Genomic DNA, 17,500 nt, shown 5'->3' with positions numbered 1-17,500 from the left:
ACTGTACAGATTATTACTGTTGAAGATGAAATATTTATCTCACGTAATTGAATGAGAAAAGTTGTTTGCCTTGATTCTTGCCTCTGGTCTCATTTTAAAAATGTACTGTACATATATAATTTAAACATGATGAAATATAGCATGTATGAAGGCAAGATACACAATTTGAACCAAAAATATTTCTTTTTGATATACTTGCAAAATGCTTTTCTGATGTAAACTACACTGCATTCAAGGATTATATTTTTTGTAATCTGCAATGCCTAGGAGACAATGAATATTATTAATACTATTTAATATTCTTATGGATATTTGTATATTATTCTGTAATGAACCACACTTGCAGGCAGCGTTATGATGTGGAGGTTAAGTCACCCCCATGGGTAATGTCCTGAGGAGGTGACTGTCCTCTGGCTGGTGAAATAACTAATAACCTCAGAGAACATCACCACACAAAACCATGCCGCAGAACTAGGACATGGGAACTGGTTTTCTGGAGAGGAGATTTTATTGTTAGCAGAGACAACGATTTGTCTAGCTGTGTAATGAGAACAATGGCACAACACCTCTCAGGCCAGTCTGAGCAGATGGACTGTTGGGGGTGGGGGCAGTTGAGGGAGCCTGAGCGAACAGGATGACCTGATTCTTCTGTGGATGAGTGGCTGGGCGCGTGTTTATTAGCTAGCTGCAGGGTTGCCTGTGACTGGTGCAGATGGGCGCTGGCTGGCAGAGCGGCATTATCAGCCCGGACTCAGGCGCGGTAGCAGGGCCACGCCCCATAACGAGGCCGCGCGCGAGCCGCGCGCTGCTGGCACCGTTCACAGCATTTATCTCTGTCCCTTCATAGGCACGCTGAAAAAACGAACACAGATTCCAGCCGTACCCGGCACAAACACACACACACACGCGCACACACACCTGAACAGCCCTGCAATCGCCGGGCTGGTCACCGGAAAACAAAGAAGGAGGAGCACAGGGCTATAGTTAGCAGCTAGCATCCTCTACAACATCAGGACCGAACACCCCCCGAACACCCCCTCACCCCCCGGCCGAGATCTGGCCCCAGATGTGCATACGACCGGTGACTTCGGCCACACGAACCAGGCAGCCTTACAAGAGAATCTGCTGCGTCACCTACACGCATGAACTTTAAAGGCCACCACTAGCGTGTGAGTTACAGGCTGAGTTATATCTGCCCCAGTGGGGCGCGGTCAAAGCACCCACAGCCGGGGCTTTAAATCAGCCGCCTCAGGGTGGAGGGTTGGCAAGGTATTAGCGTGGTGGATGTTGAAGTCATCCATCTGAGCAGCACTGAGGTGGGGGGGCAGGAGGCATGGGGGGAGGGAGGGAGGAGCCAGGATATGCTGGGCCGGACGGCGGTGTCGGACGAAGGCCTTAGGGGCAATGATGTCATCATCCAAGCTTGTTGTGTGGGGGGAGGGGGAGGGATCGGCCAATGACATCATCAGTGGCCCAGCCGCTGTTCTGCAGACGCGCGCCGAACACGATTGATTTTTGGAACGGTGGGATTTTCACCATTCATCAACCCCCCCACCCCCCACCCCTCCGGCCCCCAACCACCACCCCTCCCCATCGCCCCAACTGTGCTAGTTGTGCTGGGGGGGGGGGCCATTTCCGGGGCTGGCAGTCGGCTCTTTTGAGGATGTCTCCAAAGCGATGACCTCCTCGTGCTCAGACACAGAGCCGGATGATGTCATGTCTGCTGGGTGAGGGTGCGTCAGTGCCAGCATCAGCCCACTGCCGTAACCCCTGACCTCCCCCCCTCCCCCCGCCTCTGTTTCCTGCCCAACATGCCGACCGGCACTTCTGCTTGTCAGACAAGGCCAGTGTTTAATCCTCAGGTCAGATTAGCGGTAACCAGTCCCGAGATCGTAAACAAAAACAATGACTTTTGTGCTCAAACCAAATGTTTCACAGTGACCTTTGACCACAAAAATCGAGCTGTTGCGGTCGGTCTTGCCGGCGTCCCGCTCTCCTGGATTCTCACCTTAGCCCCGCCTCTCCTTCTTTCTCTCGTCCCGCAGCCCAAACAGATCGGCGAGGATTTCTGCGGCCTGGTGCTGAACCAGCCACTGGGTGGTCTGCAGGTCATCGAGGGCACGCCGCTCTACGACGAGCGCGCAGACGGCATGGCAGCCGTCGCCGCCTACACGTACGGCGATCACTCTGTGGTGTTCGTGGGGACGCGCACGGGCCACCTCAAAAAGGTAAGCGCGCCCTCTCCCGGGTTCCCCCGCGCCTTTGTAGCGCCCCATGCTCCACCCCCCAAGACTTCACGTGGATGAGCGGGTGTAGCAGGTAAGGAGCAACTGCAGGTGGATGGCGAATGCCATGCGTCATACTCCCCGCTGAGGAGATCAGCTCCGGTAAAGTTAGGGTGTTACGGCGGCTTTGGGTTCTGCGTCAAACCGCCGGCGATCCTAAGACAGTCGCTGGAACGACGTGATGGGATCACTGTGTGTTCGACGGCTGAGCGGGTGGACAGGAGCGCACTAGTGTTGCGGGATTGGGAAAACTGATACTCTTAGAAATCTGGGTGTGTGAGCGCTGTCACAGCTGTGTGAGTGCAAGGCAGAATGTGCCAATGAAACGATAGTGGGGGTAGAATTGCATTTAATCCTATCATAGTACAGCACATGTGCTCCTCTGTAAGGAGATATACCTCTGACTGTAGAGAGCCTCCCCCCTTCATTCCAAGACACACACACACACACACACACACCCACACACACACCCACACACACACCCACACCCACACCCACACACACACACACACAAACACACTGCAAGTAACAATAAAAACCCACAACCTGATGACTAGCCATATATGAGAGCAGTGAACAGCTGGAAACGTTTAAAAGAATAATATGGTCAGTGCAGAGTTTATGAAAATATCTCAGGCAAGTTGCAAACTTCATTTCCTTTGCTCTGCTGCGCTACTGACTGTGTCTCTTTAGTGGCTGTCTGCTCAGGGTTCGTGTTGGAGCTAAGGGAGCAAGCAGTGAACGGGGGCGGGGCATGGGCGGGGCATGGCCGGGGGCGGGGCATGCCCGGGGGCGGGGGTAGAGTGTCTGACTAGAGGGTTGTTTCTCAGTAATAAATGGTTCGGCCTGTGTATATGATAACCTTTGACATAATCATGGGGGTATGTGTCTACGAGGGGGAGAGAGAACAGAAACCCAACCGGTTTTAGAACTTTACTTTATTCCTTCCCTGCCCCCCCACATATCCCATATTAGGTCATCAGTAAAATGATGCATTTCTGCTGGTGTAAGGTTACAGTTCATTGAGAGAATCGCGCATTAAAGAAATTAAATTCGATAAATTCAACGTGAGACACAAGATGCAGAAGAAATCACTAGGAGAAGCTGACTTAGCTGTTCTGCTACAGAAATGATAATTAAAATGAAGTCGGTGTTGAGCTTGGGTGTGTGGGGGTTGAGGCTGAAATATGCCATAGCTCCCTCAGTTCTCTGTCCAAGCATCTAACCGGGGAGGAGAAACGACCTGCCGTCCACGCTGTCTGAGTCTGCCGGCGCGCTCCACAGGGATCCGTCCTGTTTTGTTTTCCAGCGGCATAATTTATATTTATAGAGAGTTTATAGCCATGTTGTCATGTACCTGCGGTGATACAGCCAGCTCTGCTGCAGGTGAGCGCGTGTGCGGCGGGGTGTGGGAGGCTCCGCTATCCGGCCTGGACCCGTGCCACTAAGAACATACTCTGCGCGTGACTTGCCGTGATGGTATTTTTGGAGCTGAGCTCTTCAGCACGTTCCAGGCTGTTTTCGGGGAGGCTGTGATGGGGCCCAGTTAATCCCGCATTACGCTTTATCACAGTTTTTGACTCGGTAATAAGCTAATTATAATGGGCTGCAATTAACACATGCTATCTGAGAGTCTGGGTGCTGAATTCAAATCAAGTGGTCCTAGGTGTTAAAAAAAAAAAAAGCGAGCGGTGAACGAAACATAATTAATCACCATAACCGCAATAGCAAAGCAAAGACGCCCTTGTGATTAAAACGCCCTGCTGCAGTGTGGCGGGAGGCGGGCGCCTGGCTTTCTCCCGCCCAATCGGACAGCTGCGAGCTGGAGCCGGGGCGCGCGCCTGGAGCCCTGATTGGTTCCATACGTGGGCATGGCCTGGTGCAAGGTCATTAATAAGGACCAGAAGCTGTGGCGAATGAGGATAATGACGTTCATCTTGGCATCTGCGATCAATGAGCGCATCGGAATGTGTGTCCCCTTCAGTAGCCTGGTGTGGTCAGACTTAACCATAAGCAGGGCAGGCATCTCGTCTTCCTCGAATGTAAACAAATGGCCCTGATAATAGGCAAAGGATAATACTTTAAAAGTAAACTTACCAACGCTAGAGCGAGCTGAGAGTTGGAGGGCTACCTACTCAGCAGTGGGCCGGGCCGTTCCAGAGCAGGCTGGGTAATTACTTCATATCTCCTCTTGCCATGATGTGTTTGTTTTGGCACGAGAAGAGAGCGCGCAGGCTGCTTTTCTCAAGCCATACGGAAATCACCCGTGATCCCTCAGTGTTTCCTGCCGGTGTTAGAGTTAACAGGACTTAACAGAGGAAAGAGGGAGAGACGGTCTCAGAGAGAGAGAAAGAGAGAGAGAGTCTGAAGAGAGAGAGCGAGAGTATGTGCTGTTGTAGTTATCACAGTCTTTTATCTACAAACACATCATTTTTAGATAAAATCGTGCACTCTATGTGTATTTGGAATTTTGTCTTGTGTGCTCTGTGTGTGTTTGTATGTAGGTTTTAGACTGAGTTGTGTGCTCTGTGTGTTTCTGCGCTACACTGCAGTTTTATACTTCTGATCATATCATAAGTTGATATTGTTGTTGTTCAGGCAGACCGTGTGTGGTCGACATCCATGCAGTGCAAAGACCATTCCACCCATTTTCCGCATTCATTTTCAGAGAGCGCTGATCTTCCTTCATCTGCACGGGGGCAGTACCAGCTCACATCTCGCACGCGTCTGTTTTGCTTTCGCGCCCCGGGTCCAGTCTGTCCTCAGCCCCGTGATTTTCCTCCCACTCCCGAGTCTCATGAATCAAAGGAAGAGCCATCAAATCGGTCCGCACTCTTAAGCCAGGCCCTGACCCCTCCCCCGCACAAACAGGCAGGCGCTGGAGGACTGCCAGCCTCCCTCAGCGGCGCAGACGCAGGTGGAAGCTAGCGAAACCTACATGAGCCCACCTGCTGCACCCTCTCACCTCTGCTGCTTGTGTTTGGGAATACCACCACTCCCAACTTCTGACCCCCCCCCCCCCCCTTTGGCAGGGCCATTTTCGCCCCGAATGTAAAGCCAGATGAAAATAACTAAGAGTCACGTTCAGCCCGCCGTTGAGCCGGCGCACCGTCCTCTACACAGGCGTGCTACATCCACGCTAATCTGACCGCTGGGAAATAAACCCAAGGTTGTCAGGGCCATTTATGGGAGGCAGCAGCATCAGAGACTGCGTTCACGAAAGCATGCATGCGGCTGTGTGTCTGTGGGCATGCGTGTGTGTCCTTTCCACATGTGCGCACGCACGTACTGGTTTCAAATGTCTCTATATCACAATGGCGTGCGTACGGATGGACGTATGTGGGCGCACTAGAATCCTTAATAAGGTCTTTTTATATCGCTCTAATGTACAGGCTGTTTTGCAGCTAAAAGGGTCTCAAGGTGGTGACGGTATATCACCGACGTAAAGCAGTTATACTGAGTCGACCTCCGAACCACCTCAGCCTTCTCCTGCTTGGGAGCCATGGGAGGAAGATATTGTGGATTTAAAAAAAAAAGAGAGACATATCGCATTACACATGACAGCATTATCGTGTTTATGTTTCATAAAGATAAATACTCCAGCCTGCGAGTTCTCATGTGCTGATCTGCTGTAGTGGTGAACTTCTTAAACAACAATAAGAACAACAACAAAAACAACAACAACAAACACGTGATTGAAAAGAGCAGATTAGATCTCATTTGGAGTAACTTTCCCTCCTTGATGGACAATAATAACCTCCTAGGCCTCAGAGCTCGACGACTGACCGCGGTGCTGTTCCCAGCAGGTTTCATGGTGGTTAAAGTTCAGCGGATCTCCATAAAAGCGCGACACGCGACCTGTCCCGCGTTCGCCAGAGTCACGACCGCGTCCGGACGGCCGGCTCATGCTCGGTTATGTCTTGGTCTTAAGTGGCCGGCACGCCTGTCCAATGAGCATACTAAAGCAGGGCATTTACAATCCATTTCATCAGGATGCGCTGAAGGGATATTTATTGTCTTGCTTCAGCATTGACTTGTCTTCTGTCCCCTCTGGGTCTCCGTCCGTGATGGATCATACTGCTCTCCTCCTTCTCTCCCTACACGTGGCCCTGTATCTGCCCACCATGTTCCCGCCGGTTCTCACCTTATTCAGATCGACACGTGATTGGGTGGCAAATGGAGCTAATTTGGCGGTATAAATCAAGAGAGCAGGGCAGGTGTGGCCATGGCAACAGCCCACACGGCTGATTTATGAGCCACTTCGGCCCTTTGCCACGTTTGATCGGCGCTAAATCCGTTTGCCGTAAATCGCCTGTCACGGTACGAGCCAGAGAGGCGCGTAGCGTGTGTGGGTGTGTGTGTGTGTGTGTGTGCGCGCGCGTGTGTGTGTGAGTCGCTCTCCGCATGCTACATGGAGAAGACAGGAAGGAATTCCTTACTTTCATCCTCTCGGAATTCGCTCCCACTTCCTCTCACAGATCTCCTGCCATATCAAGAAAGTCTTGACTGCGTATCAGTTGTTGTTGCTGTCTATCGGGTCCTGATATTTCCGCCTGCGGTCAGACAAAGACCAACAACAAACAAAAACCAATCAGACCATTTTGGTCAAATCAGTCAAATCTGGTCAGTTTGTTGTCACATTTGCACCAATGTTGGCAAAACTGATATATCTGGATTAAGTGTCACTGATCACTGTAAAACAGAACCCACCTAAATTCATTTGTTTTGGTATCGGTCTGCTGACTGCATTAAATTGCAGCCTTTCGGTGTCACGTTGTAAAGAGCAGTATTAAGAAGCAATATATTGTGTGCTCCTGTCTCTGTGAGTAGTGACAGTTCTTTATTTGGCCACTGAATTCTACCTTGTGTGTCTACCTTGTGTGTGCGTAAGTGTGGGCACACTCACGGGAAATGTGTGTGTGTGTGTGTGTGTGTGTGTGTGTGTGTGTGTTGGGTCTCCTTTCTCCAGTGGATCACTGATTTGCAGTGACAGCTAGATCAGAGCCGGCAGGTGTGAGATCAGACTGGCTAACCTCTCCCGCACAATTCTGCATGCACCGTTTGAGCTTTAAACTGTAGCTCCGTGCAGCCTCATCGATCTCCAACCTTTCGCCTTGTTAAAAATGTCATTGAAATGTCATTGGATTTAATAGAAACTCTTTCCCTTTTTGACATTTCAGGCCCTTCTGCCACCAGAGACCAATAAAGCTTATTAAAGCTCTTAAACAGGCAGCGATGTGCCATCCGGGCCTTTGTGGGTCCTCGTGCCACTGGCTGTGATATTCAGCCGCTGCCCAAGGTCTTGATTAGTCTGAGTGAAAGATTACGGTGGGAGATAAACTCTGTGAATCTCTGAGAGCAGGCCGAACTTGGCGTGAGACATCAGAGGAGATGAGCAGTTTGGAATCAAATGTTTGGCATCCACTAAAATGTCACCTTTCTGATCCCTGCAGTGATGGCTAGCAGAGTCAGCTCAACTGAAACCATACTGGTCCACTGGAAGAGAGCGTGCCTGGCCCAGTCTCCCATACTGGTCCACTGGAACAGAGCGTTCCTGGTCCAGTCTCCCATACTGGTCCACTGGAACAAAGCGTGCCTGGCCCAGTCTCCCATACTGGTCCACTGGAACAAAACGTGCCTGGTCCAGTCTCCCATACTGGTCCACTGGAACAAAGCGTGCCTGGCCCAGTCTCCCATACTGGTCCACTGGAACAAAGCGTGCCTGGCCCAGCCTCCCATACTGGTCCACTGGAACAGAGTGTGCCTGGCCCAGCCTCTCCCCTGCTTAGGAAAGATTTATACTTTCTCACAAGAAAGAAAACATTGCCATCGCATCCATGTTACACTTGTCTTAGGTATATTATGTCAACTTCCGCTGTGCACTCTAAATCCTCTTCTCTTTGATCTGTTTGTTATGCCTGTGGAGCACAGAAGGCCGCTGCAGGAGAGCGAAGCCACGCCTGCCGTGTGGGAGCCATATCCTGTGGAGGGCGTAGCGAATGAGCTGAGAGGGCGGGCTACAGATGTGGGCGTCCCCGGTCACCGGCCACGCCCCGGCCAGCGCAGTCAGCCGCCGCCCCGACAAAGATGCTGGGGAGGTGTCCCTGACAGAGGGGGTGTGGTCAGAGAGGAGGTGTGGTCAGAGAGGAGGTGACCACGCCCCCTCTGTCAGGGACTGTGCCTCGGGGCTGGCAAAAGAAGAAGCCGATAGTAATGGATGACTTTCACCTCTGTGGGCTCCATAGAAGGGAGACATGGCTGCCTCTGTAGACGGGAGGCGTGACTGCCTCTGTAGAGGGGAGACGTCTGTAGAGCAGAGACGTGACTGCCTCTGTAGAGGGGAGATGTGACTGCCTCTGTAGAGAGGAGACATGGCTGCCTCTGTAGACGGGAGGCGTGACTGCCTCTCTAGAGCGGAGACGTCTGTAGAGGGGAGACGTGATTGCCTCTGTAGAGGGAAGAGGTGACTGCCTCTGTAGAGGGGAGACGTGATTGCCTCTGTGGAGGGGAGAGATGGCTGCCTCTGTAGAGGGGAGACGTGATTGCCTCTGTAGAGGGGAGACGTCTGTAGAGGGGAGACATGATTGCCTCTGTAGAGGGGAGACGTCTGTAGAGGGGAGACGTGATTGCCTCTGTAGAGGGAAGACGTAGCTGCCTCTGTAGAGGGGATACATGGCTGCCTCTGTAGACGGGAGGCGTGACTGCCTCTCTAGAGGGGAGACGTCTGTAGAGGGGAGACATGATTGCCTCTGTAGAGGGAAGAGGTGACTGCCTCTGTAGAGGGGAGACGTGACTGCCTCTGTAGAGGAAAGAGGTGACTGCCTCTGTAGAGGGGAGACGTGACTGCCTCTGTAGAGGGGAGGTTTAACTGCCTCTCCCTCACACGTGCCTCTGGCCTCCATTTTCCAACTCTCCCACCTAAAGTTTGACAGGAAATCGTGTTTTTTTTTAATGTTTTTTTTCTTTTGCCTCTCTTCCACCAGCAGTGGTGCCCGTGGCCGCCCGACGTACTTTATCATTCAGTTCCCATCCCACCGTTTCTCCAATTTCGGCGTGGACTAACCTTGGCAGCGGCGCTAACCTTAGAGCCGCGCTCGGAAAACGAGCCATTAGATTGCGCATTAGGATGCGTTGGCCCGGTCTCTCTGCCACAGTCGCGCGCCGTGCCCAGCCTGCGGATCTTAGAACGCCTAATAAACTCCACGTTAAGTGACCGTGGGGATGGACGTGCATCTTCAATGGCACACGCGGCAGCAAAGACGAGCAAGAGGAAGGCAGAGAGGACGAGCACTGCCCACATTTTCAAAAATCAAAGGGGGGGGGGGGTGTGCGGGGCGAGAGAGAAAAGGGAGAAAAAAAGGAGAGAAAGACGAGAGGATTCCAGTCAATGAAGGGGGCTTTTCACGAGCACAGTGCTCAGTTGTTATGATGGGTCTATCACGCACCGCCATCGCTGTTTTTATAATGGAGTTTCTGCTGCAGTGCGTGCACGCGTTTTGGACGTCGGCTGGCCGCAGCAGACAAACGTACTAGACGGCGCCTTGCTCAACGAGCACTCTGTCTTGGCAAATTGCTAAATTGAGGGGCTCTCCGTGAATCCTTCCGCCTGGCACGCCACTGTCACATGTCCCAATTAGGGATCAGTTATTATCCCTAATTGGTTATTATTTAAGGTCCTCACAAAAGAGCCGTGTGTCCACACTTCCTGGAAGATTTGGGTGGTGGGCGTGGGGTTTGGTACAGAGAGAGCGCGCTGCTACCACGGCCCGCACCGCTGAGCATCGCTTGGCAACACCGAGTGCAGCGGGCTCAACGGTAGCCTGTAACAGAGTCTGCTTGTGTTTGGGACACAGGCAGATGTTACTTCTGGGATGTGGAGAGATGTTTACTTAACATTGGGGATGTGAAGTAAACAATCTTGCAGGGGAAAAAAAGGTCAGCTCCGTGCTGAGCCGGGCGGGTTTGTTTATGGGTTTCCATGTACAATTAACATGTGATTGTTGTATTCTTGGATTAGATAAAGTTCATTGTGCTTTGTTTTCAGGCCTTGTCACACATGCTTTATAAATGTGATATAAATGTGAAACTTAAAACTTTAACTTTCAAGTTCATTCGCACACCGGAAATTGAACAGCTTAGTTCACACACACACACACACACACACACACACACACACACACACACACACACACACATACGCACACGCACACCCACACACACATACGCACATGCACACCCACACACACATACACATACACGCACACACACACACACGCACACACACATACACACGCACACACACACACGCACACACACATACACACACACACACATACACACGCACACACACACATACACACGCACACACACACACATATGCACACACGCACACACATACACACACACATACACACACACACATACACACACACACACACACACACACACACACACACACACACACACACACACACACACACACTCTCTCTCTCTCTTTCTCTTTGCTGTGTTATCCTGTCGACAAAGCGCAAAGCAACACCCTGAACACGGCAGCATTTAACACAGACATGAATGAGCGAACAAGCAAACAAACAAAAAACCCTAAAGGTCGGAGAGCATGCCGCTGCGTTGCTTTTGCCGGTTTGACAGAGCACATGCGGGACTCCTCTCGTGACGGCTGCTGTGGGATCTGGGCGTGCAGGACCGGGACTTGGCCGCTCGCACGCTTTCGGCCTCGCCGCGTTGATGGGAGCTTCCACGCCTGTCAGGCATCCAGGAATGGCAGACGAGCTGCTGCCAGTGTTTAGATATGGATATGGTTTGTCCAAGGTAATTAGCTTTGGCTAACTCAGGGGATCAAGTCAGAGGCAGTAAAATCACTGGAAGAGACAGATGGCGGAAAGCCGTGTTGCTCCTCTCCGTTCTCCATCCAGTCCTACCCCATCCCGCTCGACAACAGCCGCCATCAGTTGCATATCAAGCCACCCTGATGCAGATTACCCATCCGAGTGGGACGCGTCTGCCTAAATCCATAGCCACGAATGCGGGATGGTGCACTGTGTGGGATTTTACAGGTTTTGTTTGTGATGAAGACCCCCTACCACCACACGCACACGACACACGCGCTCACGCACCCCCGCCCCTGTATTCAATACATATTAATGAAAATTGTGAAATTGGTTTGCTGGTAATATTCCATTCTCTTCCCTTTCTGTGGGATTTTCAGCCTTGAAATGCATTGGACACAGTTGCAGCCAGAGCAAAGCTAACCAGATTTGAGGGAACCAGCGAAATGAGGCCATGCCTCAGATTTCCTGTTCCTTAGCAAAGTGTTTAATATCATATAATGCACTGCACTGCAAAAGGAGGGGAGGTAAGAAAGGGATAACAAAGCAAAACCACAAAACACCAACAGATCGCGTCCAGCCCTGTTTCATCTCAGGGGAGGGAGAGAAGCCTGTGACACTCCTCCATTTTGTCGACAGAGGAAAGAAGAGAGACAGAGAGAGAAACAGCAGGCAGAGCACAACTTGTTGAGAGACGGACAGGGAGACAGCGTTTGTGTGTGTGTGTGTGTGTGAGAGAGAGAGAGAGTGAGTGGAGAACAGAAAGAGAGCACTGCTCTGTGTCAGCCTGTCCTCATGTTTGATGTGAGTGCTGAAGGATTGTGGGATTCATATCGGAGGACTACAGGGGCAAGGGGTGAGAGAGGATTTTTTTTTTCACACAGGCTGTTTGGAGCCAGGCACCTGGAACTGGGTCATTCTTCCAGAAATAATCTGGTGGGGGGGGGAGGAGACAGTGAGTGAAAGAGGGAGAGTGAGATTTGCTCCTTGCTCCCACCAGAAAGGCCAGCCTCACAAACCTTCGCTATTCCTCACAAGACTGAGCTTGCTCAAGCGTGCCCTCCCTTGCCTGTCTGCGTAGTATCTGCTTAAGTTACACTCTATCAGTGCAACTGACAGACCTTACTTGATCTTTCACAAGTGCTGATCCAATAGCTCAGGTGATGTGGAAGAGTTTTCTCTCTGGATCAGGTTCTGGAGTGCTGACACAGGACGCTTTCTTTTCAGAGCTGGGACTGACAAGGCTGGTAAAGTCACCCTCAATATTTTGAGCCTTTGACTCATAACCACAGCTAGTATGATAGAACCCCACGCTCTGTCACCACATCCACAGAGTGTGTGTGTGTGTGAGTGTGTGTGTGTGTGTGTGTGTGTGTGTGTGCGCGTGTGTGTGCGCGTGTGTGTGTGAGTGTGTGTGTGCGCATGTATGTGTGTGTGTGTGTGTGTGTGTGTGTGTATGTGTGTGTGTGTGTGTGTGTGGACAATGCCTCAACTCTCCACCCACTTTGTTTTCTTTAAATAAAAATGGGAAACTCTCAAATCCCAGCCTTGGCCATGTTCCTCTTCCCTCAGTCCAGTCCCAGTTTGGATTTGAGAATGTTCTGGACTTGGAAAGACAGACAAAGAGACCCATCTCTACTCCAAATACTCAGCGTCGGTGATCGTCCCCTTTTGACGATTTTCAAAGAGATTCGCGGTGGAAAATGACTCCGTCATGCGGCGGCATGTTAATAAGGCTTGCGAGCACTGCGGCATGCGCTATGCTAATTCCCCGACTCCACACCATTGTGTCTGTATATTGTTGGGGGGGGGGGGGGGGGGGGGACAAAGAGCTCATCTCAGTAGAGCACAATGAGTGCGAATGACAGTGCGGACAAAGGCCATGTTCTCCCCGCGACGGCGCTAACATCGGCCGCGCTAACGGCGATGGTGCGCTACGCCAGACTCTTTCAGCTTTCAGGCGCTGTCTCACCTGTGCAACCCTCTGGAGGACGTCACATGACCTCGAGGCTCACGTTGAGCGAACCCTTCTGCACCCCAAACCCAAAGACCTGCTGCTGGTCCTTTTATCAGGACCATAAAAGCTTTTTGTTTGCATGCGCAAGTTTTGTAAGCCATTCAGGTTGAGCTGATTGCAATGCTATCTGATGCTATTTTGATTGGAGGACAGGATATCATTGAGAGCACATATGAAAGGTCTTTATCTGTGCTGAGTTGAGAATTGAAATGGAATAATTCAGCTGAAACACACACACACACACACACACACACACACTCCAGATGCTAGCATTCTCATCTCGCCATGCCAGCTGTGTGGGGGGGGGGGGGGGGGGGGGGGGGGCGGAGTCTTGTGCCCGCATTCAAATCCACGTTGAGTGACAGTGGCTTCCTTCCCCCCGAAAGATAATTAATTGCTCTCGTAACTGTTCCCGCCGTCTCTCTTCCATTTTCCTAGCCGCTTAGCGTTCCCTGCATCGGGAAGTGACGGATGCTATTGTCTGCCTGGAAGGGTTGGAAAATGAACCGCTCCCGTTTCCCAATAGCTCGGGCCTGGATGGCAGGAAGTGACAGATGATTAGACAGGAGCACGGTCCCATGGGCCTGCCCTTAACAATGCCTGCCTAGTCTCCCCAGAGGCTCCGCACGGAGGGGGAGTTTAGGGGGAGCCGAGGAGCTGCCATCCTGGGATTTAAAGCACCTGGTCAGGTCGGAAAGCCCCACATGCGCCGCTTGGACATTTACATTACGTGTGCACGTGGGCGTGCGCGTGTAACATTTTTCTCTCCCTTGGACTTCATTCAAACTTTAAATGACTTTCTCAGAGTTGCCAGAGTCATTTGTGGGTCCTCAGTCAGGTGTGTGTGTGTGTGTGTGTGTGAATAATTGCGTCAAAAACATGCTGCAGCCTCCTCTGCTCTGGACGGGACCCTTTGTCTGACACCACACCCACTCCCCTGCTGCCTGCCCGCTGACCGGCCCTGGCGTGGCCCGTGTACCTTCTTGTGTGTGCGGTCTGCTCTCCGAGGCTGAGCCGACTCAGTCCTGCATGACCTCAGCCCTGTATTTGCCCTCCTCCTAATCATCTATTTACTCACGCGCCAGCCGCCGCCCCGCACCACTGCCCAGGTTATTTTTATCCCACCCTGCCGCTGTTCAAACGCGGAGCGTGACCTTGGGCTGTTAACTGCCACACGGAACGGTGTCCCTGGCCCGTCTGGCCCATGCCGGAGCATTCTGCTCACGGTCTACTGATATCCGAACAAACGCCTCTATCCCAGCTGCGGACGACGGGCTGTATCGTCTCCGTTAAATGGAGGTGGATCTAGTTCAGCTTTAGGCTCTGTTGGATAATTGAACGCTGGTGATGTCAGTGCGTGCGCTACCAGGGTGATCTGCTGGCCGTGAGTGGCTCTCTCAGCCCTCTACTGTTTAGCACCACCAGGGGACTTCATCAGGCCTGACTGACTGGCACTCATGGAAAGTGCATTCTGCAGCCCTGCTCCCCTAGCAGGAAACCCATCAAGCCACCAAGAGGCCCTCACTGACTGCTTGTGTTTCTCTGCACCCCCCCTCCTTCATACACCTACACACACACACACACACACACACACACACACACACACGTGCGCGCGCATGCACTTACAGAACGGCCACCATTTGTGTCGCCAACTAATGCGTTAGATATTCATAGCCTTCTTCTACATCATCTATCTATGATGATGTGTTTGATATGCCTCATCCTGCTCATTCCTTTTCAACATGACACAAATGTATCTTGATGGATCTGAGAAAACCCTATTACCATTAAACCAGGTCCAGGATAAATAATCATTACATTAGTGACATTTTCAATCAGCCATATCTTGTGTGTGTGTGTGTGTGTGTGGGGTGGGTGAAGGCAAAAGGAAAGAAACATTTGAATTTTTAAATCTGTACTGTTTGACTGAGTGTGTGGCTTCTCCGTGGGCTGTTCTGTGGGCCCGAGACAGTCTTCATGCTTGGAGATGCAGGGGTAGGGGATGTGTGCGGCATGGCTGCAGAAGGTGTTAACAGTGCTGGATATTTGCTTTACCTCGTCATCGCAGCTCAGAAATGTTTGGCTAGTCCCACACAAGTGCCTGTTTGCTTCCAGGGGCCTTTTTGGGCAGCCCATAGTTCTCTGTTGCAAACTGTGGACACAGTAAAAAAGAGAGCGAGAGAGAGAGAGAGAGAGAGAGAGAGAGAGAGAAAGAAGTGGAGAATGAGGGAGGGAAGAGGGAAAACGAGAGAAAACATGCACGCGTGCGGACGAGCTCGGAAGAAAGAGCGTCTGCTTTCCTTCACTCTGTGTTTTCAAATGAGGGTTTGAGATGGATCCCAAATTAAATGTTCTGCTAACCTAAACAACCTTATCACTGGAATGTGTAAGACAAAAACATTTGTACGCCTTTGTAAGAAGGGAAGAAAGAGTGATATCATGTAACCGCATTTGTTCGGAATGTAGGTGACAGTCTCTTCCCCCTGTAGGCCGTGTTTTGATTAGCGTTCTGTGTAGATATCAGTGCTGTACTCATAGTGCATCCAGAGTGCATCACACTAGACACGAAATTCCATCAGACCTCATATTTACACTGCTCGTGCAAGTCCCACAGATCTCAGAGAGAACCGGGGAATTATTTTTAAAATGATTCTCTTTTTTTTTTTGTCTCTTTGATATTTGGACACGCGAGACACCTCCCTGTTCCCTGTCATTAGCGGCCATGCCGATTCTCCACGTGGGCCTGCGGTGGGATAGTCTTACCGCAGGGGTGCTGTCCAGAGCCCCTCTGCCCCCTGCCCCCGCCCTTCCTCCCGGGCCTTGATGAAGTGCTGAAGTCAGAGCTGGGGGTCTGGAAACCACATTGACCCCCCGCGAAAGGCCGGGTCAGCGGCGCAGGGATGAAAGCAGCTAATGAAAATGGGACAGAAATGTCAAAGGAATATTAAACGTCCCAGTGAGCCACCAAGCCACCCCCGCTCCAAAAAGAAGGGAGGAAGGAGCAAACGAGTAAAAAGGAGCGAGTGAGACGGAAAAGCGAGAAGTGTCATTTGGAGTCATATCAGTCCGGGTCATCTCCTTGGCGCTCTCGTGAGAGGCGGTACACCTGTGCACAACTCTTTTTCAAATTGCGCTTTCATTTTAACTTTGGGTTGCCGCCAAGTACTAGAATTGAAATCAGTGAGCGATGCCACTGCGTGGAGAGTGTTTCGCCGTCGTACTCTCTGAACAGCAGTATCAGCACTGTCACATTTCCTCTGGAAGAAGCTGCCTTCTCAATTAGCTCCTGACTCCCTTTCTGCGAACGAGGTGCCTAGCTGCTAGCATACAAAAACCCATTCAGCCTATTGTTAAAAACCCCGGAATCAAACGCGCTGCTTCTAACCGCCTGCATAGACGTTTAAGCGTGTATTTTTCCCCTCTCGCCTTCTGATTAAAATGCATATGCACTGTTTGGTCAGCACATTTGAAAGTGACTACACTTTAACACGGTATAAATGTGTGTCTCCCCTCCCCATCTTTTGTTTTCAAATTTTGTGTCTTCATTCATCACACAGGAGGCAGTATATCCTGGGCCAATTATGGGAGACAGGCTTGAAAATATCTTAATCAATCGTATCGATTCGCAGAGTTTTCTTCCCCCTTTCAGCTCCGAGGAAATATAGGCCGCCAAGCGGCTCAGACAGAAATCATACAGAGAATCTGCCAATACCTTTGCTTTGCTTTGCTGCTGGAGCTATGTGTGTGGTGAGTAAATAATAAACATTGCGGCACTAGTAAATCGCTTTCAGGTTTCGCACTGTACGACGGCAGTTTAAAGCCAGAATGGTGTAGCTAGTTCTCAGGGGCAGGAAATCGGATATGGGAAACCTGTGCCTGTGAAGTAAATCAATTATTATTCGGTTGCCAAGGATACGGAGAAAAACGCAAATCTGTCATTCTCCCCAGAGTGTCTCTTGTATTCATTCATTTCACCATGTTCCTCTTTTCACAGTCTCTTTCCCTCTATCTCTTCTTCTCTCTCACTCTGAGTCACTATCCTTCACTCCTTATGCACAGACGTTTTAAGAACTTTCCTGGTGATGGTATTTGTGTTTTTAAAGGTTGCAGACCCAGTGGAGAGGGATTAGGCCGTAAAGCCTGGGAGTGTCTTGGGCTTTTGCTGCCTCTTGCTGGTGTGCCTGCATGGGCTTGACCCTGGGCAGCATCTCCTGGGCCCCCCTCTTTCAAATGAAACCAAAAACAGGAGTGTTTAGACATACGCTGAATTATTGAAAGCGTATGTCTGAGGGTGTTTTCTTACGTGCTTCTGTTTTTTTCTGATATGCTGTGAATTTAAACAAATTACATTC

At 51.0% G+C, this 17,500-nt stretch overlaps 1 protein-coding gene across 3 annotated transcripts in view; it reads left to right on the top strand.

The window, feature by feature from the left end:
• The window catches only part of plxna3 (plexin A3), a 108,202-nt gene that overhangs the window by 9,667 nt on the left and 81,035 nt on the right, over positions 1-17,500 (top strand). For 2 of the 3 annotated variants that reach the window (XM_035521821.2, XM_035521822.2), the window contains exon 3: positions 2,046-2,228. In XM_035521821.2, coding sequence (XP_035377714.1) covers positions 2,046-2,228 — 183 coding nt within the window. Of the gene's footprint in view, positions 1-2,045; positions 2,229-8,216; positions 9,971-17,500 lie in introns of those variants that run through there. The other variant, XM_081707598.1, reaches the window with a different exon arrangement.

The sequence above is a fragment of the Electrophorus electricus genome, chromosome 25, assembly GCF_041902795.1.
Source record: "Electrophorus electricus isolate QZ-2024a chromosome 25, ASM4190279v1, whole genome shotgun sequence".
Lineage (NCBI taxonomy): Eukaryota > Metazoa > Chordata > Actinopteri > Gymnotiformes > Gymnotidae > Electrophorus > Electrophorus electricus.
This window is presented reverse-complemented; position numbering and strand designations above follow the sequence as displayed.